Source organism: Bombina bombina, chromosome 6 (assembly GCF_027579735.1).
Source record: "Bombina bombina isolate aBomBom1 chromosome 6, aBomBom1.pri, whole genome shotgun sequence".
Taxonomy (NCBI): domain Eukaryota; kingdom Metazoa; phylum Chordata; class Amphibia; order Anura; family Bombinatoridae; genus Bombina; species Bombina bombina.
This window is the reverse complement of record NC_069504.1, coordinates 734,077,009-734,104,493: the sequence shown is the minus strand read 5'-3', so window position 1 is coordinate 734,104,493 and position 27,485 is coordinate 734,077,009. Positions and strand designations below refer to the sequence as shown.

Sequence of the window (27,485 nt, the reverse complement as noted above, 5' to 3'; positions counted from 1 at the left end):
CATGTAGGTAAGCAGAGCTCATGTGTAAGAGCTGGCTGGGGAAAGTCTAGGGGGAAACAGGGAATTTACATACTGTAGCAAATTAATCTTTAGAAAACACATCCATTAAATCTCTCCCTTGCTAGACAGTAGTTTGTACACTGTAACTTACAGATCAACATCCATTCCTTTCCCTCCCAGCTTCATACTGTCGATGTTATTCCTTTAATATAAGTAATGCCCTTAGCTGGGCGTGACATTTAAATCTATCCAATCAGGGTTAGACACTGTGATAAATGCAGCCAATAGCAGCAGCTAAAACAAAGCCACACATTTCCTGGTCTGTCTGTAGAGAGGAGGTGAGTAGTCAAGTGATGATACTAGTGAGACATTGCTGCCTGGCATAATTATGTAAAAAAGTGATATGACAATTAGATAACTGTAACGTAACTACTACGTTACTACTTATACTGTTATGCACATGCTATTGTGCTAAGTTAGACAGAAGCAGCAGTTTGTGAGCTGTGGTGATTTAGTTGCCTAGAGAGAGCTAAGAATGCATTTTCAGTATTATTGCCAGCATGACGTCCTGAGAAATATACTGGGACGCAGCTGGAGACACAATTACGTCATATTGCACATTTTATCTAGACTATGTCGGGGATATATAATAATGTAAACAAGCAGTGCGCTAGATCTCCTGGCTACTTATCTATAGGCTTATAAGGATGAGACAGGCATGGTGCAAAATAGCCAGAGACATACTGAAAAAGACAGCATGTGCACAAAAGTCATATAATGATGATACATGCAGGGGTGAGATTTCATGACAGGTGTGACATACTATAGTAACTAACTAGGGACATATGCGACAAACAGAGTAAGATATATAATGGCAATTGGCTAGAGACACATAGGATATAAAATTTCATGACAAATTCCTGAGGTAATAATGAAACACACTAGGGAACAGATTTACAAACTTCTGTCAAAGTTCTCCTATTCCTATATTATTAATTTGAGCAATTTACTAAATAATTAAACTCATTATGTAGATTAACACTGGAGAGTTTGTGAGCTTAGAGAGAGATAGTGAATATACCCCTGGGTGTGTGTCTGTGTTTGACTGCACAGCAAACTTGTTTGAGGTGTATAAAGATAAGACAGGCAGCGTGTAGTAAGAGCTCACAGCAAGCTAGATATATACATATAATCATGACTGTAAGATCTCATGGCAACCTGACTATATACATAATATAGAATGAGGAGAGCACATGTGAGATCTTGGGGCAAAATAACTAGATGTATACAATGATAAGACAGAATGTTAGATCTCATGGTAAGCGGGCTAGATGCATATAGGGTTGTTGTCAGGTGTCCAGTATTCATCCGGACAGTCCAGTATTTCCACAGTCTGTCCTGTAAAATCTATACATAAATACTGGACACTTTAATATCCATTTTTTAAAGTCTCCTGGGCGTCAGCTGAATTTTAAAGTTCTCCTATGCATTACAAATACGACCTAGAATGATGAAGCAACATTGAACATGCGCTACTTGATGTGTTAGTAGATGCCAAGAATGGTAGAAAACAATTCTGTGTGTGTAGCCACTGGGGTAAAACCAATGCTATGTGTTTTGTTTTTTTTTCAAATTCTTTTTTTATTGAGAAACCTTGCGAAACATAGTATTCCATACAGGTGGAAACGAAATAACAATAACATTAAGTAATACATAGCAAATGATTAGTAACTAACATAGGTTCTCATTTCTAGTACTCAAACGAGTATTTAGTTTGGCTACATAAAATTAACAGATTAAGTTTCAGTTACATAGCATTTTGATTGTACATAAAGGCTGTTTCAATACGTTAACAGATTGCTCTTGACAGATTCAGTCTGTTATTTCTGTCTAAGTCATTAGTAGGTGTCACTATGTGGTCGTGTCTTTGTTTTAAATGAGAGTCCCAGATGGTCTGCACTAGGATAAAAGAGTCCCTGATGTCTGTTCTGTAAGATCTGAATTCCTCCAGTTCCAGTAAGTGGTCTTCTGTCTCCACATAAGTAAGGTGGGAGAGGTATCAGATTTCCAATTTTTGTCTATGAGCGTTTTTGCGCTGTTAGTACAAATTCTGAACAAGATTCTGTGTTCTTTAGAGGGAAGCCTTGGATTTTTGTTAAGTAGAAATATTAATGGGTCCATAGGGATCCGTACCTGAAAGACCTATTCCATTTTGTCTATTATGTCCCTCCATAAATAATTTATACTATAACACCACCACCACATGTGGCCCATTCCACTTCCAACATGGCCACATCTCCAACACCTGTTTCTAGTTGCAGGGTACAGTCTATGTATGCATCTAGGGGTGAGGTACCAGTTGTGAAGAATCTTATAATTTAATTCTATTATGGTCGCTGAGGAGGAGGATGATTTAGTATTTCTAAATATGTGGTAAGCTGTCTGGGGGATAATGATGACCCCCAGTTCCCTTTCCTGCAACTCTATGGAATGTGGTAAATTGCCGGAGGGGAGGGGGGGGGGGCTGAGTTATGATGTTCTGGATTTTAGACAAGGTATGTTTCATCAGGTTTTTAGAAGTGAACAATTTTTCTAGGATGGAGGGTCTTAACATATTATAGCTTAGTTTGTGCGTTGTTATATAATTATGTACTCTTCTATAGTTAAACCAATTGTGTGCCCACAGAAATCCCTTTTCCTGTAATTGTATATGGCAAAGCATGCGTTCCTCCTGTGAGAGGGGATATATGGCTATGTCTGTGGGCTGGTCACTTTTTATGAATTTGTGGCCCCAGGTCAGTTAATGAAAATTCAGTGTTGTGAATTAGAGAGGTTAGGGGGGAGGGCCTTGAAGAAATGTATGGATTAATTCTATTTGCTAGTTCCCATTGGATAAAAGTTTCCCTGGTAACTGGGTCAGCTATGATCTTGATTATTTTTTCAAAGTTTGGGGACCAGCACAAAGTCGAGAGATTCACTCCTCAATTGAGGTCCTCCAACTGGATCCATCTTTTTTGGTCTCTATGTATCCTCCAATCCAAGATACGTTGTAAAAATATTGCTAGCCTGTAAGACTCTATATTTGGAACCCCCAACCCCCTGTGATCTCTGGAGCTCATCATGATATATCTATTTATCCTTGGGTGTTTACCTTGCCAGATGAAAGAGCTAAACAGTTGTTGGACTTTTATGGTGTATCGGTAAGGGAAGGGGATGGGTAGGGTTTGAAAGATGTTTAAGAGCCTAGGAAAGGCCAGCATTTTGATAGCATTGATTCTACCCAGCCATGTAAGATGTTTAGCATGCCATGAAGATAGATCTCTGGCCAGAGCCATCTTTATTGGGGTATAATTCAAGTCATAGATTAAGTCTAGGTCCTCTGCTAGGTAGATTCCTAGGTATTTTAGGGAATTATTACATCGGCGGAAGGGGCAGATTTGCGCTATTTGTTGTTCAATACGAGTGGTGAGAGAGACCCAAAGGATCTCTGACTTAGTGTTATTGATCAAGAAGTTAATTAATTTATTAAAAAGTTCTAATTCTTCTAGTAGTAGAGAGATTGACTTAACAGGGTTTGTCAGGGTAAACAACACATCATCGGTGAACAGGGATAGTTTATATTCCTCGTCGCCAACTACAATGCTGCTTATTCCCGGATTCAGTCTTATTTTAGTAGCCAGTGCCTCCAATAGGCACACAAACAATAAAGGGGAGAGGGGGCATCCCTGCCTCGTACCGTTCGTGATAGGAAATGGTGAGGAGAGAATTCCATTCAAGGAAATTCTTGCGCTGGGGGAATCATAATGCAAATATTCTATGAATCATAGAGTTCCCTATACCAAACATTTATAGTACCGCCTTTAGGAATGACCAGCTAACCCGGTGAAAGGCTTTCTCCGCGTCGGTGAAAAGCCATACCATTGGAGTGCCTTGTTTTTTGGTGTTTCAAATTAGATGTAAATTACGTACCATTTTATCCTTTGCCTCCCTGTTTGGGACAAAGCCCACCTGATCGTGGTGTATTATAAATGGAAGGATGGAATTCAATCTATTTGATATTACTTTTGCATAGATTTTAACGTCAGCATTTAAAAGGGATATCGGTCGGTAGTTCGGAATCTGGTCTGAGGCTTTATTAGGTTTTGGTATAACTGTTATGTGAGCTTGGAGAGCCTGTGGGGAAAAGGTTTTATTGTTCTCTATGTCTTGGAAGTAAGAGAGAAGAGGGCTGGCCAGAGTGTCAACAAACTTGGAGTAATATGCATTCCCAAAACCATCAGGGCTGGGACGGGAAAGATAGTATGGCGTTCCGCAGTTTTTCTAGGGCAAAAGGGACTTCCAGGACTAATTTCTGGTCTTTTGTTAGGGAAGGGAGTCTAAGTTGTGTGAGGTAATCCATAAAAGCCTCCTGTGTGGGGGAGTATTGTCCCGTTTCAGGTTGTATAGCCTTTTATAGTATTGTTTAAATTGATCTGCAATATCACTGGATGAGGACCACAGCTTTCCTCTGTTATCTTTTATAGACATAATGTAACGTTTGTTGGACCTGTGTCTCAATAGGCGGGCTAGCATTTTACCCTGCTTATTCCCCCCTTCGTAATATCTCTTTTTAAGAAAGTTCAGGGTCTAGGGCTAGGTTGAAGTCACTGCCCACAATCAGGCTCTCCCTGGTAAGCTCCAGTGTTTTATTACAAGCGTAGTTGAAAAACTGCATAGAGTTTGCATTAGGGGTATATAGGTTGGCTATAGTTATAGTTTTGTTATAAAGTTTTCCTATTATAGCCACCAGTCTTGCCAGTTTGTCTCTAAATATATTAGAAAGGTGGAACGGGACATTTTTATTTTTTTTATCAGTATTCCTACCCCATTATGTTTTGTGGTATGGGATCGGATGCCAAATAGACTTGTCCAAATTTTCTGAGGGACTGTAGGGGCTCTCGCCCTTTTCTAAAGTGAGTCTCCTGTAACATTATTACATCACTTTTGAGTCTTTTATAAACCATTTCTGGGGGACATTTAAACCCTTGACATTGTGTGATAGTATTTTGATATAGGGTCACCTGCCATTGGTTATTTGAGGTGAGGGTGCATATTCTATCAGATCTGTATAACTGTGCTTAGAGGGAGGGCTCCCGTGAATTATCTTGTGTCCTGTCAGGGCAGTTATTACGAGTCTGGGGTTTGTGTCTGTGTTCGAGAGTTTTACCAAACATTTATTGATAACTAGGTGACCTGTCAACGTTAGGCTCCAAATTAGAGTGTAAAGGGCAGGGCAAGTGAAAAAAGCTTGTAAACCAGCATATCCTGAGAGTGTACAACATACTTGAAACTGTAAACAAACTGCAAAACTGAAACAAGTATAACTGTTTAGATCTATTGCGGGTATGACTCCTGCAAGAAAAACAATAAAAACAAACAACAAATACTAATGGTAAGTACAATATGTGGTGTATGAAGTTAACCTATTATACACCATTCTAGGGGTGGAATGATGTCAGGTGGCAATCTAGGTAGGTCTAAAAGCAGTATACATTAGTTAAGGCAGTGTTTTTCAACCAGTGTGCCGTGGCACACTAGTGTGCTGTGAGAGATCCTCAGGTGTGCCGCGGCAGATTGACAACAGTGCAGGGGTGTCCCTCTTTCAAATTTTGAAATATTGGGAGGTATGTGACAGGCTCATCAGGCATCATTTACAACCATGACATTGACATTCATTCACAGATAATCATTATGATTGTTTTTTAAAAGAATGTCAATGTCATGTATAGTTTGTAGGAGGCATGGCATGACAGCACAGTACAGTGTGTGTGTGTATATACAGTATGTGTGTGTGTGTGTATATATATATTTCTGTCTATGATTAAGGCGCCAAAGGAGCTGAAACGCGTCAGACGCCCACCCCAGCCCCTTTCTTGCTGTCTATTATAGCCATTTGTCCTGTAAATATATCTTAGAAGCTTTTATATTGTGCCAATAAATCCTCACTTTTGCTTTGAGCTCCCTGTCCGGACTTTTTCTTTGTTCTACCATATATATATATATATATATATATATATATATATATATATATCCTGTATTAGGCTACAATGTGTCATTTTGTAAAATTTTGGGATGGTGGTGTGCCGCAGGATTTTTCAATGTAAAAAAGTGTGCCACGGCAAAAAAAAGGTTGCAATCACATGGCATGTCATGAACCATGTGGAAACTATACATGAGAACAAGGTTGGTGAGAAGAGAATTTATGTTAGTCTATAACCGGGATCCTACATAGGAAAAGTAGGGGAGAACATTTGGTATAGGATCACAAAATCTTAAGCAATTACTAAATAGTAAATTAACTAAGGCAGCATGTGTCAATACTGTACCGCGGTCTTCATCCGTCTGAGGGACCCAGGCAAACCGTCCATCAAAAAAAAAAAAAGGGTTCAGTGTGGGCCTAAGGGGGGCGAAGGCCTGCAAAGCATGGGCTAAGACCAGTGAATTGCATTGTCCGTGGAAATTGATTAGTCCTTTAAGTTGATGCGTTAATGGATGAGGAAGCAGGTCCTGTCTTTCTCCTCTTTGCTTGGACTCTGTTCCAATTGAGTTGCTGTTCTTTAGGATTATCTCTATCTGTGTCCAGCAGTTGTGGTGGTACATCTATGATCCTTTCTGGGGGGGTCAAAAGTTAGGTTCAGCTTCTTGGCTAGAGTGTCCAGGTCTGCAAAGTTGTGTTCCGTCGTGGGTAATAATGAGACTGAAAGGAAATCCCCACCGATACCGTATATTATTTTCTTGAAGTGTTTTTGTTATGAATCGGACCTCTCTTCTCCTTTGTATCGTTTGAGGGCATAGGTCCTGATAAACTTGAAGGTTGTAATTATGAAGTTAGATTATCTGTCTGGACCTTGCTGCCCTCCAAATCTCATCTTTCGTAGTGTATTTTAACAACTTTAGGATGACATCCCTAGGAGGTACTGGAGGTCTGGCAGGTGGCCTGGGGGCTCTATAAACCCTTTCTATGTCATCGTCTTGAATAGGTGGGGCCTGTGGTATCAAATAATGAAAGAAGTCCTTTACAAAAGTTTTAAGTTGATCCTGTGATATCTCTTCAGGTATGCCCCTGATCCTCAAATTGTTCCGCCTTCCGCAGTTATCGAGATCTTCTGTTTTATCTTGCATGCTTTGGATCATGGAATCCTGGATGGACAGCTGCTGCGTGTTAGAACCAACCATGTTATTAAGATGGTCTTTTCCATCTTTCAAGTACTCCATTCTAGATCCTAAGTCGTTTAAATCTTTCTTTAGGTCCCTAATTTCTTCCTTTATAAAGGATTTCAGTGATTCAATGTCTGTTTTAGAGGGGAGGCTTGCTATTTGTGTTTGCAAGGATTTCAGTGGGTCTGGAGGGGTGACAGGCATGCGATGCCTGGATTAGGTGGGGATGGCTCTTGCGGTGGCAGTGTTTCTGACTCTGCGTGGTCTTGAGTTTTAAAGAAGGAGGAGACCGAAGGGGCCAGAGACAGGGATTTAGGCTCTTTATCTTTGTTATTTCCTTTTCTAGTGCCCATAATCCTCAGCTACCAGGGACCAAGGCAATGTATCTGACTACTAGAAGAGTCAGGGAGGTCAGGTTTGGTAACAGTTGTAATCCTGAGGGGACTATTTCCTATATGCAGAAAGTAATGCTGTTAGGGCGTATATGGGCCTGTGTCTGAGGTTAAATGCAATGCAAGTCTCTAAAAGGCCATTTATAAGTTCCAGGAGAACTCCTAAATTGCAGCAAGTCTGCTAAGGTATTGTTAGGATTGTCTTTTATATAGCTGCGTATCTGCTCTCTGCAGTCTGCTATGCTTAAGGGTTATTTGTGGCAGTGGGTGCAATGAGCATTAAAAGTGTCCCCTGAAAATATCCGTCTTCCAGATTAGCCTGATCACGGCTCCTCAGTGCTGATGATACGCACTTACTCACGAGTCAGTATGGGTCCTGCCGGTGATCCCCTGGCTCCTCCGGTAAGGTTACATTCAACTCTCACTCACAGACCCCCAGAAGGACAGAGCATGGCGTTGGAATAAAAAGTAGGACAATCCTCCAGTGTGTGGATTACACACCTCTGTTAATATCAACGTGTAAGCCTCCGGTGTTGCAAACAGCAGATAAAATGCAGCTAAGATGGCGCCTGTATAATCCTTCCCTCCACCTCTCCTTATCCCTTCAGTTTGTCCGGTGTTCATTTCCACGGGTTACTGAGGGCAGACTGGGTACCTGGTTAGGGTAGGGAGCTCATGTATGCTATGTTCCTTGCTGTTGGCCCAATTTGACAGCCTTTATAGTCGTCTAGAAGCACCGACAGCTCCGGAGCTGTTTCAGAGTGCATGCTCCAGCACGGCATAGCTCCGCCCCCTAATGCTATGTGTTTAATTGGAAGCATTAGGGTGTAAAACCACTGCTTGGTGTGTGCTGATGGCAGTCAAATGAGTTAAAAAACTGCTGTGTGTGTTACTGGCCACCAAAAAAGTTAAACATTTTTGAGCTACTAGCAGATAAAATCGCTACTGGCAGACAAGCAGATAAAATCGCTACTGGCAGATAAGCAGATAAAATAACTACTCAGTTGTGAAAAATATATATGCCGGGTTTAATTGTGGAGCCCAAGGTATAGCTTTGGATAGAGGTTATGTGACCCCCACCACCCCTGCACCCAGTCACCTACAGGTCATTCAGTATTTTTGGTGGAAGACATACGGTAACCCTTGATACATTTAATAATAACAGACAGAATATGTTAGCTCATGGCAAGCTAGCTGGAAACCTTATGAGGCAGTCAATGTGAGATGCCATCTGCAGATTATGAAACATCCTTATACAGTCACTTATAAGATTAAAGAGATATAATATTTTATTACCCTAGCTTGAAAGACCAGGCTTTCTATATTTCCTCCAGCAGTTTGTAGTCTTGAAGCCCAAGATAACAAGGAGAACAAATTCGATATTTTTTATATATATATATATATATATATATATATCTCACACAGAGGAAGTCCAGCACTCACTTGCAAGCTCTCAGCTAAGATTAAAAGCAAAAATGGAAGAGTGAGTTACCGCATCTGGCCAAATGGGACAAGCCCAGGTACCACTGGGGACAGTGCAGCTGCCTGAGAGTGCTATTGAGCACCTAGGGCTGTGCATGTTGCAGGGTCATAGGATGTTTACCCAGTCCAGTCTGAGAGTGCAGTTGTATATGTCTAGGGTGATTACATAAGCTTGCACACACTTGGCTTGTTCCCAGTTTGTTTGATTGAGAGCCTCCATTGCTTTGTTGGTTTAGGGACCCAGGTTTTGGGAGAGACCCTGACGTGGTACCTGGGCTTGTCCCATTTGGCCAGATGCAGTAACTAACTCTTCCATTTTTGCTTTTAATCTTAGCTGACAGCTTGTGAGTGCTGGACTTTCTCTGTGTGTTGTATTCATTTGTTTTGTAATTTTCCATATGGGCCTTGCACCCAGACCTGTCTGGGACTCTGGGGACAGTGCAGCTGCCTGAGAGAGCTATTGTTGCAGGTTCATAGGATGTGTACCCAGTCCAGTCTAAAAGTGCAGCCCCCTTCTGTGTTTTATATACCAAGACCAAACTACTTCTAACCCCTCCTCTAATTCTTCTCCAGTTTCTAATTTTTCTATCACTGTTTGCGGCACCACTATCTCCCCAAGTCCGCTGCCTTGGAGTCACACTTGACTCAAATCTGCCCTTCATTCCCCACATCCAATTGCTCTCTTCATCCTGCCACAACCACCTACGCAATATCTCTAAAATTTGTCTGTTTCTGAGTACTAAAAACTACTAAACAGCTAATCCACTCCCTGGTAATTTCCCGACTTGACTACTGTAATAACCTACTAACTCCCTCTGTCCCGCCTCTCCCCCCTTCAATTGATTCTAAATGCTTCTGCCAGGCTAATCCACCTCTCCCGTCGCTTTGTATCCGCTGCACCTCTCTGTGAGTTCCTTCACAGCACAGTTAAATTCAAAATTCTCACCCTGACCTACAAAAACCTCATCAATGCTGCCCCACCCTATCTGTCCTCCCTCATCAACAAATATGCTCCAGCCCGCCCCCTAATATCCAACTATGACCTGCTCCTTGCCTCATCCACCATCACCTCCTCCCATGCTAGACTACAGTACTTCTCCCGTGCGGTACCAACTCTCTAGAACGCACTTCCTAGAGCTGTCAGACTTTCCCCTAACCTGTCCTCCTTTAAGCCCTACCTAAAGACCTTTTTTGTTAAGGGAAGCTTATCACCCAACCCACTAACAAATTAATTTTACTTAACAAACAGTTTCCTTCATCTAACTCCACACTAATATCATTCTCACCTTTGCAGTCCCCACCTCCTATTTTACATCCTCCTACCCATCTAGATTGTAAGTTCCCATGGGAATAGGGACCTCAATTCCCCCTGTATTTGTCTGAAAAATGTTGTCTTATATTGTATTGTTTCACCGTTGTACTTATATCTTCGTACCCATGGACAGCGCTGCGGAATCTGTTGGTGCTTTATACATAAAGAATAATATATATATACTGTGTGTATGTGTATATATATATATATATATATATATATATATATATATATATATATATATATATATATATATATATATATATATATATATATATATATATATATATATATATATATATATATATATATAATACCGTCCTTTAATCACAGGATATACCCTCCCAAGGTCGTCTGCCTGGGTGCAGTGATGTTTTGAATATCTCCAGTACAAATAACAGCACTCTCAGGTCTTTCGTTAAAGTGAGAACAGCAAAAGTCTCTTTTTTATTGAAACGTTTTCAAGGAGCTTGTCCCCGTCATCAGCATAACAAACATGTGAAACACAACTTATATTTATGTTAACATACCAACAATATTAATGACAAAAACCTGTGTACCTCTTAGTGCCCCAGAATAAACCGCCAAACACTCGTGATTGGAACGCACTGTGCGTTCCAGTGGTTTGCAGCCGGAAGTGTCTCATGTCACATGACTTCCAGTCTATGATTTTTTTATACATTCTCCGTGTAAATTATAATTAGTGATTCTCAGATCTTAATCTGATATGTGAGCTATGTGTAATATATTGTTCTTATATCCCTGTGACCTTCTTCAGGTGTTGTAATTAGCCTACTTTTCAACGCTTCTTTTGTATACCTCACACACTACGTTTTTGCTATATATGTGAATACTTTATCTCTGCAATGGCCAATCTTTTTGTATTCTACTTGGTGTATTTGTGCCTGTATGTGGGTACCTGTTCTGTGTACATTGCTACGGTTCTGTGTGAGCACATATTCCTGCCTTTTTTCTTGGACCATTTGTTTATCTGGGTTGCCTTGGTTACCCTGTAACGCTTTCTGTGAGCATTCTATGTACCTTACACTGTCTGCTCTGCGTTATTTTTTTATTATTAAGGCATACTATGTGCTTCTTTATTGTGTCTATTATCTGTTATAGACCCCTGTCTTAACCGTTCACCACACTACATATTATTTACATTATCGTTCTCCCCACTATTTACATATTTGTCTCTTGCTCCCAGTTACGTGGGTATCCCAAGTTACTCTTAATTGGCCTATTCTGACCATTGATCATGTCTGCCCAGAGATAAACAACTAAAATAACTTGAACATAACATGAATTATTTACATACATGCTCTTAGCATATAATTACACAATCAAATTTTGCTATCTGTATATCATATATGTTAAAAATATCATCTTAGTGCTGGTTATTTATCACCTTCTCTTATATTTTAGTATTTCATGTGTATTTTTCTAAGATTTGCTCTTGTATGGGCTCTCTTGAATTCATCCCTCTAAGGATTCGCTCTTCTTCTAAAGTCCTGTGTATCAGATCTATATTTCTTTGGTTTCCATTCCTATGTTTATTTGTTACTTTGTTCCGTCTTTTCTGGATTTAGATGGTATCCTTGTTTGTAGTTTCTTTTTATTCCAATTGGCTACTGTCTATGTAGGTTTTGGGAGTGGTTATATGATGGTAACTTGCCTGATATGTGTCTTATCCCAAGAGTAGTGGAAGTCACTCTCGTGTCCCCCCTTACTCTGATCATAGGATTGTGATTGGGGCACTACCCCCCTTGGGGTCTGTGTCCTCATCCATCCTTGATACGGTGCACAATATCTTAATGGCGTACCTTTGTTTGTGTCTCCTACCTATATCAGTGCCTTAAAGTCTCGTGCCGAGTTGAGCCCCCCTGGATGTATTGTTCCCAATCTATACATCCATTCTGCCTCTCTTCTGAGCAGGGCTTTATTGCGGTCCCCTCCTCTCTCCAGCTGGGGGATATGGTCAATTAGAATGTATCTAATGCTGGATACTTGATGTTGTTTTTGTGTACAGTGTCTGGCTACAGGTTGGTCAGACTCTCCTGTGTCAAGTGCCACACGTATCGCCCGCCTATGGTTGGCCATTCTTTCACGTAATGTTCCACTGGTCTTTCCAATGTAGAATCGGGCACATGGGCAAAAGAGTAGATAGATTACATGTGTTGTGTTGCACGATAAGGAATGCTTGATGTGATACACTTGGATGGTGAAAGGTCTTGGTAGCTATTAGGCCATTACATGTGGTGCAGCCTAAGCATCTGTATGAGCCTTTGATGTTAATCTTTTCTTTATTCAGGTAGCATCTTTTGGGGTCTGTTTTTACCAGCAGATCTCTTAGATTCGTGCCCCTCCGGTATGCGATCATGGGTGTAAGATTATGAGCAAATCTTAGTTTAGGGTCCGATTGTACCACTGGCCAGTGTTTTCTCAGGATATTACCAGCCTCAGTGGTGTTGGGTGAAAATGTAGTAGCCATTATGAGCCTGTTGGGTGGTTCTTTTATATTTTCCTTGTATATAAGGGTCTCCTGTGTGTGTGGTAGTACTTCTTGTAGGATTGTTTCTATTATATTCCCCTTGTACCCCCGTTGTATGAATTTGTCCCTCATATACTGAAGTTGGGAGACCCCTGTGGCTTTACTTGTATTGTTGCGTATTACTCGCATCATTTGTGATTTAATAATTCCTTTGAGTAGAGCTGGTGGGTGGCAGCTATTTGCACATAGAATGGAGTTCCTATCGGTGGGTTTGTAGTAAAGTGTGGTACCTAGTGTGCCATTTTGTATGTACACATTAAGGTCCAAAAAATGTATTTCAGTTTCACTGTGTGTTATTTTGAACCTCACCGGTGTGTCTGTGCTGTTCATGTATTCAAACCATTCCAGTAATGTGTGTTGTCCTCCCCTCCAAATTAAAAAGGCATCATCTATATATCTTACATAGAATATTATAGATGTTATATCCTTATTCCAAAGGAATGTCTTTTCAAAGTCAGACATGTAGATGTTGGCATACGATGGGGCCATATTTGACCCCATCGCCGTGCCCGATGTCTGCAGGTAGTACTGAGTCTCAAAGCGAAAATAATTATGTGTAAGGCAGAATTGCATGAGTGTCATGAGGTATTCAATTGGGGGTCCCTCATATTCTGTGTCTTCAATGAGGTGGTTCCTAACCGCTGTTAGTCCTTTGTCATGAGGGATGATGGTGTAGAGACTGTTGACATCCAGGGTAACCAGGATGTCCCCAGTCTCCACAGCCACATCCCTCAATTGGCGTATGAGATCATTTGTGTCAGCGATATAAGAAGTGATTTTTTTCACTGTTGGTTGCAGCAATATATCAAGTAGTTGTGCCACTGGCTGCGTCATGGATTGTACCGCCGACACAATTGGTCGCCCTGGTGGTCTTTCCATGGTTTTATGGATTTTGGGCGTGGTGTAAAATATCGGGACTTTTGGACTCAGTACTACCTGCAGACATCGGGCACGGCGATGGGGTCAAATATGGCCCCATCGTATGCCAACATCTACATGTCTGACTTTGAAAAGACATTCCTTTGGAATAAGGATATAACATCTATAATATTCTATGTAAGATATATAGATGATGTCTTTTTAATTTGGAGGGGAGGACAACACACATTACTGGAATGGTTTGAATACATGAACAGCACAGACACACCGGTGAGGTTCAAAATAACACACAGTGAAACTGAAATACATTTTTTGGACCTTAATGTGTACATACAAAATGGCACACTAGGTACCACACTTTACTACAAACCCACCGATTGGAACTCCATTCTATGTGCAAATAGCTGCCACCCACCAGCTCTACTCAAAGGAATTATTAAATCACAAATGATGCGAGTAATACGCAACAATACAAGTAAAACCACAGGGGTCTCCCAACTTCAGTATATGAGGGACAAATTCATACAACGGGGGTACAAGAGGAATATAATAGAAACAATCCTACAAGAAGTACTACCACACACACAGGAGACCCTTATATACAAGGAAAATATAAAAGAACCACCCAACAGGCTCATAATGGCTACTACATTTTCACCCAACACCACTGAGGCTGGTAATATCCTGAGAAAACACTGGCCAGTGGTACAATCGGACCCTAAACTAAGATTTGCTCATAATCTTACACCCATGATCGCATACCGGAGGGGCACGAATCTAAGAGATCTGCTGGTAAAAACAGACCCCAAAAGATGCTACCTGAATAAAGAAAAGATTAACATCAAAGGCTCATACAGATGCTTAGGCTGCACCACATGTAATGGCCTAATAGCTACCAAGACCTTTCACCATCCAAGTGTATCACATCAAGCATTCCTTATCGTGCAACACAACACATGTAATCTATCTACTCTTTTGCCCATGTGCCCGATTCTAAATTGGAAAGACCAGTGGAACATTACGTGAAAGAATGGCCAACCATAGGCGGGCGATACGTGTGGCACTTGACACAGGAGAGTCTGACCAACCTGTAGCCAGACACTGTACACAAAAACAACATCAAGTATCCAGCATTAGATACATTCTAATTGACCATATCCCCCAGCTGGAGAGAGGAGAGGAGGAGACCGCAATAAAGCCCTGCTCAGAAGAGAGGCAGAATGGATGTATAGATTGGGAACAATACATCCAGGGGGGCTCAACTCGGCACCAGACTTTAAGGCACTGATATAGGTAGGAGACACAAACAAAGGTACGCCATTAAGATATTGTGCACCGTATCAAGGATGGATGAGGACACAGACCCCAAGGGGGGTAGTGCCCCAATCACAATCCTATGATCAGAGTAAGGGGGGACACGAGAGTGACTTCCACTACTCTTGGGATAAGACACATATCAGGCAAGTTACCATCATATAACCACTCCCAAAACCTACATAGACAGTAGCCAATTGGAATAAAAAGAAACTACAAACAAGGATACCATCTAAATCCAGAAAAGACGGAACAAAGTAACAAATAAACATAGGAATGGAAACCAAAGAAATATAGATCTGATACACAGGACTTTAGAAGAAGAGCGAATCCTTAGAGGGATGAATTCAAGAGAGCCCATACAAGAGCAAATCTTAGAAAAATACACATGAAATACTAAAATATAAGAGAAGGTGATAAATAACCAGCACTAAGATGATATTTTTAACATATATGATATACAGATAGCAAAATTTGATTGTGTAATTATATGCTAAGAGCATGTATGTAAATAATTCATGTTATGTTCAAGTTATTTTAGTTGTTTATCTCTGGGCAGACATGATCAATGGTCAGAATAGGCCAATTAAGAGTAACTTGGGATACAGACGTAACTGGGAGCAAGAGACAAATATGTAAATAGTGGGGAGAACGATAATGTAAATAATATGTAGTGTGGTGAACGGTTAAGACAGGGGTCTATAACAGATAATAGACACAATAAAGAAGCACATAGTATGCCTTAATAATAAAAAAATAACGCAGAGCAGACAGTGTAAGGTACATAGAATGCTCACAGAAAGCGTTACAGGGTAACCAAGGCAACCCAGATAAACAAATGGTCCAAGAAAAAAGGCAGGAATATGTGCTCACACAGAACCGTAGCAATGTACACAGAACAGGTACCCACATACAGGCACAAATACACCAAGTAGAATACAAAAAGATTGGCCATTGCAGAGATAAAGTATTCACATTTTCGTAATAAGCCTATAGCAAAAACGTAGGGTGTGAGGTATACAAAAGAAGCGTTGAAAAGTAGGCTAATTACAACACCTGAAGAAGGTCACAGGGATATAAGAACAATATATTACACATAGCTCACATATCAGATTAAGATCTGAGAATCACTAATTATAATTTACACGGAGAATGTATAAAAAAATCATAGACCGGAAGTCATGTGACATGAGACACTTCCGGCTGCAAACCACTGGAACGCACAGTGCGTTCCAATCACGAGTGTTTGGCGGTTTATTCGGGGGCACTAAGAGGTACACAGGTTTTTGTCATTAATATTGTTGGTATTTTAACATAAATATAAGTTGTGTTTCACATGTTTGTTATGCTGATGACGGGGACAAGCTCCTTGAAAACATTTCAATAAAAAAGAGACTTTTGCTGTTCTCACTTTAACGAAAGACCTGAGAGTGCTGTTATTTGTACTGGAGATATATATATATATATATATATGTGTATATATATGTGGCATGCGGGTGAAATTAACTCTTTACTTTGTCAAGCTGGCAAATTTATAGTAAATTATTGCTTGTAAAATACATTGTTAATCTTTAATGTCCCTTTAAGTTTATAGAATTTCTGGATTCACTTTCCTGCTGTCAGCTTTGTAAATAAAGTTAATGCTAGAATTAGGGCATCTGTTTTCTTGAATAAAAGGCTTTTTTTTGGGGGGGGGGGGGGGGTTTATTTTAAAAGTTGGGCTTTATGGAATATTAGATGTATTATTGCAGCAGATAAACCAGAGAAATAGAGTGTAAATGATTTAGGTATATGAGATAAGACAGCTAGGGAAATGAAGTGGCCAGAATGGGATCTAAGAATGAGAGATAACGGCAAGATAGATTGTAATATACAGGCAAAATAGTGTGTAATGTAATAGTCTGCTTCATAAAAACCCTGTAATGAAGTAGTTTAAATTATTATTGTAAGAAAGAGGAAATGTGAAAAGAAGGCTAATGCAGAGTTAGATCTTGAGACAGAAATTGAACGAGGAGACAACTAGGGAATCGATCAGATGTGATGATCAGTAACAAAAGAATTGTGCAAGTACTATTTTGGTAGACATATAGGGCCAGATTACAATTTAGTAATACCAGCGCATGCGAATGTGCTCTGGTATTATAAGTGAGGTGCAATGCGAACGCGACCTTGCGTTAGCATTGCATGGAAGCATTTCACTCATGAGAGCACGCTTCCATAGGCTCCAAAGGGAGCCTCTTTCTCATGCCGTCAGACATGGCATGAGAACATTCGCAGCGGAGGGGGTAAGTAGAGCAGCGATGGGCAGCAAATATAAATATATATGAATATATACATATATATATATATATATATTTATGTATACATACACATATTAACACATAAATATATATGTACATAAGCATATACAAATATATTTACTGGGAACACACAGTTTCCAATAGACCGCTATATAAAGGCACTTTTCAGTGCCGTTTTGTCATAACATCCCACACCTCCTGCGCACTTTAGCCCCAAAAAACTGCTTAGTGCAGTTTTTTTTAAAAAAGGGACTTCTCATTTTAGTTTGGGGGACATTTAAAAAATGAACCAGTGGTCTGATCTCTAGTTCATTTTTGAGTGCTAATTGCTACCGCAAGCTCGCAGTATCAATAAACAGCCACTTGCTGGTTATTTATCACGCGCCCATAAACGGGCAAATTTGCCTGTTTGCGGGCGTTTGATAATTAAGCGCTCTACTTGTGATCTAGCCCATAATTTGTTCATATTTCTTGTACTTCACAGGTGTATTCCAGGCATGACCTCTTCATTGGAAGAAGAGTTGAAGACTCTTTTAGATGGCGGTAGTCTACCAGTGCCTGACACATACGATGTGGCATCTGAAAAACCACGGCCCTTACGACTGAGATATAGTGTATGCTACATCGTAATGGGGGTATTATTAAATGAACAGGTGAGGGAGCTTCAGTCAGCAAATTAAGTAAAGGGTTGTCTGTATTGGTGCGATTTTTTTGAAGTAAAGTGTATAGACATGGGTCCATAGTAGATGTTGTTAAAGGGACAGCAAAACTCTTGAGATTGTAATATAAATTGTTTAGTTATGTGTAGTAAAACAACTTTGCCATATAGTTTTGTTATTGATTATGCCGCCACCTTTTCATGTAATTTAGCTCTGGGGAAAAAACAACCTTTTTCTAATTGGTGTAAGCAAAAAACTGCAGAACTATGCATGTTGTACTAACATAATGACTGTGGCTAGCCCTTTTCTTCTGCAGAAGCAAGCCCAAATGTGGCAGGTGGAGTTTGGCAGTTGGAAAGCAGTTGCAGCAAACAAAAAAATGTTTAGACTTGGCTGCTATGTTATTCTATAGCAAGACAACAGAAATTTCTTTCATGTAATTGGCAAGAGTCCATGAGCTAGTGACGTATGGGATATACAATCCTACCAGGAGGAGCAAAGTTTCCCAAACCTCAAAATGCCTATAAATACACCCCTCACCACACCAACAATTCAGTTTTACAAACTTTGCCTCCTATAGAGGTGGTGAAGTAAGTTTGTGCTTGGATATTGAGGAGACTAGTCCTCTTGTTATTAAAACTAGTAAATGTTTAAATTCTGTTTATAAACCTCCTGTGGTTATTCCAGAGGTTTTTCCAGTTCCTGATGCCATTTCTGTTATGATTTCTAAGGAATGCAATAGGCCTGGTGGTACTTTTATTCCTTCTTTAAAGGTTTTTAAAAAAAAAAAAAAGAATTGTACCCTTTGCCAGCATTTACATTGGAGTTTTGGGAAAAGATCCCCAAAGTTGATGGGGCTATCTCTACTCTTGCTTAGCGTACTACTATTCCTATGGAAGATAGTATTTCTTTTTTAAGATCCTTTAGATAGGAAGCTTGAATATTATCTAAAGAAAGCCTATTTATATTCGGGTCATCTTCTCAGGCCTGCATTTTCTTTGGCTGATGTTGCAGCTGCATCAACTTTTTGGTTGGAAATTAGCGCAACAAGAATTTGATTATGATTTGTCTAGCATTGTTCGCTTGCTTCAACATGCTAATCAGTTTATTTGTAATGCCATTTATTTTCATCAAAATTGATGTTAAATCTATGTCTTTAGCTATTTTAGCTAGAAGAGTTTTGTGGCTTAAATCTTGGAATACTGACATGACTTCTAAGTCCAGATTGCTATCTCTTTCTCTCCAAGGTAATAGGTTATTTAGTTCTCAGTTGAATTTGATTATCTCAACTGTCACTGGGAGAAGGGAGTTTTTTTGCCTTAGGATAAGACTTAAGGGTTAATCTAAAGCTTCTAACCGTTTTCGTTCCTTTCGACTAAATAAGGAACAGAAACCTATTCCTTCCCCCAAGGAATCTGTTTCCGATTGGAAATTTTCTTCAAATTGGATGAAATCCAAGCCTTTTAAGGAACCAAAGCCAGCCCCTAAGTCTGCATGTAGGTGCGGCCCTCATTCCAGCTCAGCTGGTAGGGGGCAGTTTAAGATTTCTCAGGGGTACTGAATAGGATTCAGAGTAAGACCTCCTGTGAGAAGATATTTTCTCTTGCGCATTCCAGCAAATCCAGTAAAGGTCCAGGCTTTCCTGAAGTGTGTTTCAGACCTGGAGTTTAAGGGGTAATCACGCCAGTTCCGTTTCAGGAACAGGGTTTGGGGTTTTATTCAAATCTATTCATTGCCCCAAAGAAAGAAAATTCATTCAGGCCAGTTCTAGATCTGAAATATTTTTTGAATCATTATGTAAGAGTACCAACTTTCAAAATGGTGATTATAAGGACTATTCTGCCTTTTGTTCAGTAAGGGCGTTTTATGTCCACCATAGACTTACAGGGTACATATTTCATATTCTGATTAATCCAGTTCATATCCAGTTTCTGAGATTCTCTTTTCTAGACAAGCTTTACCAATTTGTCGCTCTTCCCTTTGGCCTAGCAACAGCTCTAAGAATATTTTCTAAGGTCCTTGGTGCCCTACTCTCTGTAATCAGAGAGCTGGATATTGCAGTGTTTCCTTATTTGGACGATTTGTTGGTATTAGCTCAGTCTTTATATTCTGCAGAACATAAGGGCTCTTCAGATTTGGCCTCTGTTGAAGAGAGAACCGTTCATTTGTTTTCAGACAGACAATATCACAACTGTTGCATTTGTCAATCATCAGGATGGGACTCATAGTCCTTAAGCTATGAAAGAAGTATCCTGGATACTTGCTTGGGCGGATTCCAGCTCCTGTCTAATTTCTGTGGTTCATATCCCAGGTATAGACAATTGGGAAGTGGATTATTTCAGCCATCAGATTTTACATCCGGGGGAGTAGTCCCTCTATCCAGATGTGTTTTCTCAGGTTGTTCAGATGTGGGGTCTTTCAGCAATAGATCTGATGACTTCTCATCTAAACAAGGAACTTCCCAGGTACCTGTTCAGGTCCAGGGATCTTCAGGCGGAAGCAGTGGATGTGTTGACACTTCCTTGGTGTTATCAACCTGCTTATATTTTTCCCGCCTTTTAGTTTTTCTTCCAAGAGTGATCTTCAAAATCATCATGGAGCAATCGTTTGTGCTGCTGGTGGCTCCAGCATGGCCTCACAGGTTTTGGTATGCGGATCTTGTTTAGATATCCAGTTGCCAACCTTGGCCACTTCCATTAAGGCCGGACCTTCTATTTCAAGGTTCGTTTTTTCCCAGCAGTATTTCAAATCTTTAAATTTGAAGGTATGGAAATTGAACGCTTAGTGCTTAGTCATAGAGCTTTCTCTGACTTTTTGATTATTACTATGTTGCAGGCTCGTAAATCTGTGTCTAGAAAGATCTATTACCGAGTTTGGAAGACTTACATTTCATGGTGTTTCTCTCATACATTCTCTTGGCATTCTTTTAGAATTCCTAGAATTTTTCAGTTTCTTCAGTATAGTTTGGATAACGGTTTGTCTGCAAGAAGGGACAAATCTTTGCTCTTTCTGTTGTGGTGAGAGCTCTGAAATATTATGTTGAAGCTACTAAAGATTTCAGGAAGACTTCTAGTCTATTTGTTATCCTTTCTGGTTCCAGGATAGGTCAGAAGACTTCTGCAGTTTCTTTGGCATTGTGGTTAAAGCTTTTGACTCATCACGCTTATTTGGAGTCGGGTCAGGCCCTGCCTCAGAGAATTACAGCTCATTCTACTAGATCAGTCTCCACTTCATGGGCTTTTAAGAATGAAGCTTCAGTAGATCAGATTTGCAAAGCATCAACTTGGTCTTTGCATACATTTACTAAATTCTACCATTTTGATGTATTTGCTTCTTCAAAAGCAGTTTTTGGTAGAAAAGTTCTTCAGGCAGCTGTTTCAGTTTGATTCTTCTGCTTATAATTTAAGTTTTTTTTCCTTTCATTTATGAGAATAAACTTATATTTGGGTTGTGGATTTTTTTTTTTTTTTTTAGTGAATTGGTTGTTATTATTTTATTCCTCCCTCTCTAGTGACTCTTGCGTGGAGTTCCACTTCTTGGGTATTGCTATCCCATACTTCACTAGCTCATGGACTCTTGCCAATTACATGAAAGAAAACATAATTTATGTAAGAACTTATCTGATAAATTCATTTCTTTCATATTGGCAAGAGTCCATGAGACCCACCCTTTTTTATGGTGGTTATGATTTTTTTTTGTATAAAGCACAATTATTTCCAAATTCCTTTTTTGATGCTTTTTACTCCTTTCTTTTTCACCCCACTACTTGGCTATTCATTAAACTGAATTGTGGGTGTGGTGAGGGGTGTATTTATAGGCATTTTGAGGTTTGGGAAACTTTGCCACTCCTGGTAGGATTGTATATCCCATACGTCACTAGCTCATGGACTCTTGCCAATATGAAAGAAATTAATTTATCAGGTAAGTTCTTACATAAATTATGTTATTTTTGAATGTGATCGCTGAAGAAGAAACCAGTATTGTTAAGAGCTCATTATAAAGCTGGTAGTTGCTATGTAATCTTCATACCAACATTTGATACTTAGTTGCGTTGCTAAGCTGCTACATTGGTATAGTGCAGGAGATCTGGGAGGTACATTGGGTAGAATTGTGTCTAGGAACCATCCTGCAGTGGAAGTATGAAGCTTTTAAGTGATAAAAGTAGCAGTTTCACATTCTGTCCTAGAAAAAGGTAATTTATCAAATAAAAAATATTTGTAGGGAAAATATAGATTATCTATTTGTAGTCTTTAAAGAACAAACGGCTAGATTACGAGTTTTGCGGTATGAGTGAAAAAGCAGCGTTATGGCTCTTTTTCACTACCGCTGGTATTACGAGTCTTGCAGGTTTAGCTGCACCGCACACTTTTTTTTTTGGCTGGAACGCAACGTAACTACCACAGCTTTCCAAAAGTCCTTTTTCAATGGGACTTCCTTTGCGCCGGTTTTACGAGTTTGCCTGGGAGCCCAAAAAGTGAGCAGTACAGCCAATACCGTCAAGATCCATACCATAAACTGAAAGTCAGTAGTTATGGGTTTTATGCTACAACGCCGTAACATAAAACTCATAACTAAAGTGCTAAAAAGTACACTAACACCCATAAACTACCTATTAACCCCTAAACCGAGGCATTGCAAACACTAAAATAAAATTATTAACCCCTAATCTGCCGCACTGGACATCGCCACCACAAAAATAAACATATTAACCCCTAAACCGCCGCACTCCCGCATCGTAAACACTAGTTAAATATTATTAACCTCTAATCTGCTGACCCTAACATCGCCGCAACCTACATTACTGTTATTACCCCTAATCTGCTGTCCCTAACATCGCCGCCACCATACTAAAGTTATTAACCCCTAAACCTAACCCTAAGTCTAACCCTAAGAAGCAGAAAAACAGCAGCACCTTGTAAATGCAAAAATTCTTCCTTTATTGGTTTAACATCATGGCAGACAAGAGATACAACGTTTCGGTCATACACTGACCTTAATCATGTTCTAAATAACATCATAACTGCTCACACTTTATACCCTTACTTAGAGGGGAGGGGCTCAATTACCTGGTTCAGGTGTAATCAAGTACATTTCTAACCTACATACTCCCTCTAGTGGTTGTTAGCAGAGAGATCATTCTTCTTTAACCCTCAAAAGACCTGTAAATACATACAACCTAAGTTAAAAACAATATATAGCATATTTATATATTTGAATTAAAAATACTTGAAACTAGCAAAAAATGTAAAATTCCCAGAATCACATATATTGTCTAGTGTAAGTACAAAACCCACATGGTACCTATTTATGGTTCAAGGAGAGACATGTATGTTAAAGGGTTATCCCCCAATCTATTTCTTTATTCATCCCTATAGGGGCCAAAGATTGTAGGGTATATATCCAAAATGTTTCCCTACTTTTCAGCATTTTAACCCTATCACCCCCTCGCCTAGGTCTTTTAATATGTTCAATGATTTGAAACCTAAGTTGCGAGATTGAGTGACCAGCCTGAAGAAAATGACCTGACACCGGGGCATCAAGGTTTTTTGTACGAATATTGGATTTGTGTTCATTTATGCGATCCCTGGCCCTGCGTGTTGACTCCCCTATATAGATTTTAGAGCAGGGGCATTTAATCAGATAGATAATAAAATCTGTATTGCATGTGTAGTATCCTGAGATATTATATCTCTTTCCTGTTAGGGGGTGTAGAAACATCTCACCTTTGATCATGCTGTTGCAGTTGCAGCATCCTAAACAAGGATAGCAACCCATCCGGGGACTACTAATATGTGTCTGTCTCAGACCCTTCTCTGGGCCAATGTCAGCTTTGACCAAAGTGTCCCTAATATTTCTACATCTCCTATAGGCTGGCATAGGGGGCTCTTGGAATTCTTTGATATGCTTATTTAAATCCTTTATCATAGGCCAATGTTTCCTGATAATACCATTTATTTTGTTACTAAGTGGGTTAAACTCAGATACAAATACAAGTCTCTCCTTTTTCTGTAATTTCAGATAAGGATAAGGTGACCTCTAGACTCAAAGAGATGGGCGGATGTTTTCTCAAAAGGGGTTTTCCAAAATCCCTGATTGATAGTCAAATTAAAGAAATTGAGGCTTCTAATAGGGAACTAATTCCTAAGGGAAATAATGTAAATAGGAAATTTCAGAAAAAGGAGAGACTTGTATTTGTATCTGAGTTTAACCCACTTAGTAACAAAATAAATGGTATTATCAGGAAACATTGGCCTATGATAAAGGATTTAAATAAGCATATCAAAGAATTCCAAGAGCCCCCTATGCCAGCCTATAGGAGATGTAGAATTATTAGGGACACTTTGGTCAAAGCTGACATTGGCCCAGAGAAGGGTCTGAGACAGACACATATTAGTAGTCCCCGGATGGGTTGCTATCCTTGTTTAGGATGCTGCAACTGCAACAGCATGATCAAAGGTGAGATGTTTCTACACCCCCTAACAGGAAAGAGATATAATATCTCAGGATACTACACATGCAATACAGATTTTATTATCTATCTGATTAAATGCCCCTGCTCTAAAATCTATATAGGGGAGTCAACACGCAGGGCCAGGGATCGCATAAATGAACACAAATCCAATATTCGTACAAAAAACCTTGATGCCCCGGTGTCAGGTCATTTTCTTCAGGCTGGTCACTCAATCTCGCAACTTAGGTTTCAAATCATTGAACATATTAAAAGACCTAGGCGAGGGGGTGATAGGGTTAAAATGCTGAAAAGTAGGGAAACATTTTGGATATATACCCTACAATCTTTGGCCCCTATAGGGATGAATAAAGAAATAGATTGGGGGATAACCCTTTAACATACATGTCTCTCCTTGAACCATAAATAGGTACCATGTGGGTTTTGTACTTACACTAGACAATATATGTGATTCTGGGAATTTTACATTTTTTGCTAGTTTCAAGTATTTTTAATTCAAATATATAAATATGCTATATATTGTTTTTAACTTAGGTTGTATGTATTTACAGGTCTTTTGAGGGTTAAAGAAGAATGATCTCTCTGCTAACAACCACTAGAGGGAGTATGTAGGTTAGAAATGTACTTGATTACACCTGAACCAGGTAATTGAGCCCCTCCCCTCTAAGTAAGGGTATAAAGTGTGAGCAGTTATGATGTTATTTAGAACATGATTAAGGTCAGTGTATGACCGAAACGTTGTATCTCTTGTCTGCCATGATGTTAAACCAATAAAGGAAGAATTTTTGCATTTACAAGGTGCTGCTGTTTTTCTGCTTCTTTGGATTCTACAAGGGACTAGTGCAGGGTCCCTACAGCTTGCACCTATTTGCCTGGGTACTAGTGCTGGGCCTTTTTACACCTAAGTCTAGCCCTAACACCCCTAACTTTAATATAATTAAAATAAATCTAAATAAAAATTACTATCATTAACTAAATAATTCCTATTTAAAACTAAATAATTACCTGTAAAATAAACCCTAAGCTAGCTACAATATAACTAATAGTTACATTGTATCTATCTTAGGTTTTATTTTTATTTTACAGGCAAGTTTGTATTTATTTTAACTAGGTAGAATAGTTACTAAATAGTTATTACTATTTACTATCTAGTTAAAATGAATACAAATTTACCTGTAAAATAAAACCTAACCTAAGTTACACTAACACCTAACCTTACACTACAATTAAATAAATTACATTAATTAAATACAATTAACTAAATTACAAAAAAAACCCCACTAAATTAAACAAAATAAAAAAGACATTATCAAATATTTAAACTAATTACACCTAATCTAATAGCCCTATCAAAATAAAAAAGCCCCCCAAAATAGAAAAAAAAACCCTAACCTACAATAAACTACCAAGGGCCTTTTGCGGGGCATTGCCCCAAAGAAATCACCACCACCACCCACACAACCAACCCCCCAAATAAAATCCTATCTAAAAAAACCTAAGCTCCTCATTGGCCTGAAAAGGGCATTTGTATGGGTATTGCCCTTAAAAGGGCATTTAGCTCTTTTTCCGCCCAAACCCCATCAGCCAATAGGATTTTTTACCCTTTAATTCCGAGTGGTTGATAGAATTCTATCAGCCAATCGGAATTAAAGGGACGCCATCTTGGATGACGTCCCTTAAAGGAACCTTCATTCTGGAAGAGCCGTCTATTGAAGAGGATGCTCCGAGCCAGATGTCTTGAAGATGGAGCCGCTCTGCGCCGGATGTATGAAGATACAAGATGTCGCCTGGATGAAGACTTCGGCCCGCTTGGATGAAGACTTCTGCCTCTTCGTTGAGGATGGATGTCGGGTCTTCAAAAACTGTAAGTGGTTCTTCGGGGGTTAGTGTTAGTTTTTTTTAAGGGTTTATTGGGTGGGTTTTATTTTTAGCTTAGGTTTTGGGCGGAAAAAGAGCTAAATGCCCTTCTAAGGGACATGCCCATACAAATGCCCTTTTCAGGGCAATGGGGAGCTTAGATTTTTTTAGATAGGATTTTATTTGGGGGGTTGGTTGTGTGGGTAGTGGGTTTTACTGTTGGGGGGGTGTATAAATTTTTTTTACAGGTAAAAGAGCTTTTTTATTTTGATAGGGCTATTAGATTAGGTGTAATTAGTTTAAATATTTGATAATTTCTTTTTTATTTTGTGTAATTAAGTGTTTGTATTTTTTGTAATGTAGTAAATTGTATTTAATTAATGTAATTTATTTAATTGTAGTGTAAGGTTAGGTGTTAGTGTAACTCAGGTTAGGTTTTATTTTACAGTTAAAGATAGTTAGTAAATAGTTAATAACTATTTAGTAACTATTCTACCTAGTTAAAATAAATACAAACTTGCCTGTGACATAAAAATAAAACCTAAGATAGCTACAATGTAACTATTGGTTATATTGTAGCTAGCTTAGGGTTTATTTTATAGGTAAGTATTTAGTTTTAAATAGGAATTATTTAGTTAATGATAGTAATTTTTATTTAGATTTATTTTAATTATATTAAAGTTAGTGGGTGTTAGGGCTAGACTTAGGGTTAGGTTTGGGGTTTATAACTTTAGTATAGTTGCGGCGACGTTGAGGGCGGCAGATTATGGGTTAATAAGTGTAGGTAGGTGGTGGCGACATTGGGGACGGCAGATTAGGGGTTAATAAGTGTAATGTAGGTGGGGCGGCATATTAGGGGTTAATAAGTATAATGTAGGTGTTGGCGATGTCGGTGGCAGCAGATTAGGGGTGTTTAGACTCGGGGTTTATGTTAGGGTGTTAGGTGTAAACATAAATTTTGTTTTCCCATAGGATTCAATGGGGCTACATTACGGAGCTTTACGCTCCTTTATTGCAAGTGTTAGGCTTTTTTTTAGCCGGCTCTCCTCATTGATGTCTATGGGGAAATCGTG

At 39.3% G+C, this 27,485-nt stretch overlaps 1 protein-coding gene across 1 annotated transcript in view; it reads left to right on the top strand.

Moving 5' to 3' along the window:
• Positions 1 to 299: 299 nt before the first annotated feature.
• Positions 300 to 27,485, top strand: part of NUDT18 (nudix hydrolase 18) — a 90,859-nt gene continuing 63,673 nt past the window's right edge. Inside the window, exons 1-2 of the mRNA XM_053717956.1 lie at positions 300 to 338; positions 17,912 to 18,080. Coding sequence (XP_053573931.1) covers positions 17,925 to 18,080 — 156 coding nt within the window. The 5' untranslated portion in view covers positions 300 to 338; positions 17,912 to 17,924. The remainder of the gene's footprint in view (positions 339 to 17,911; positions 18,081 to 27,485) is intronic.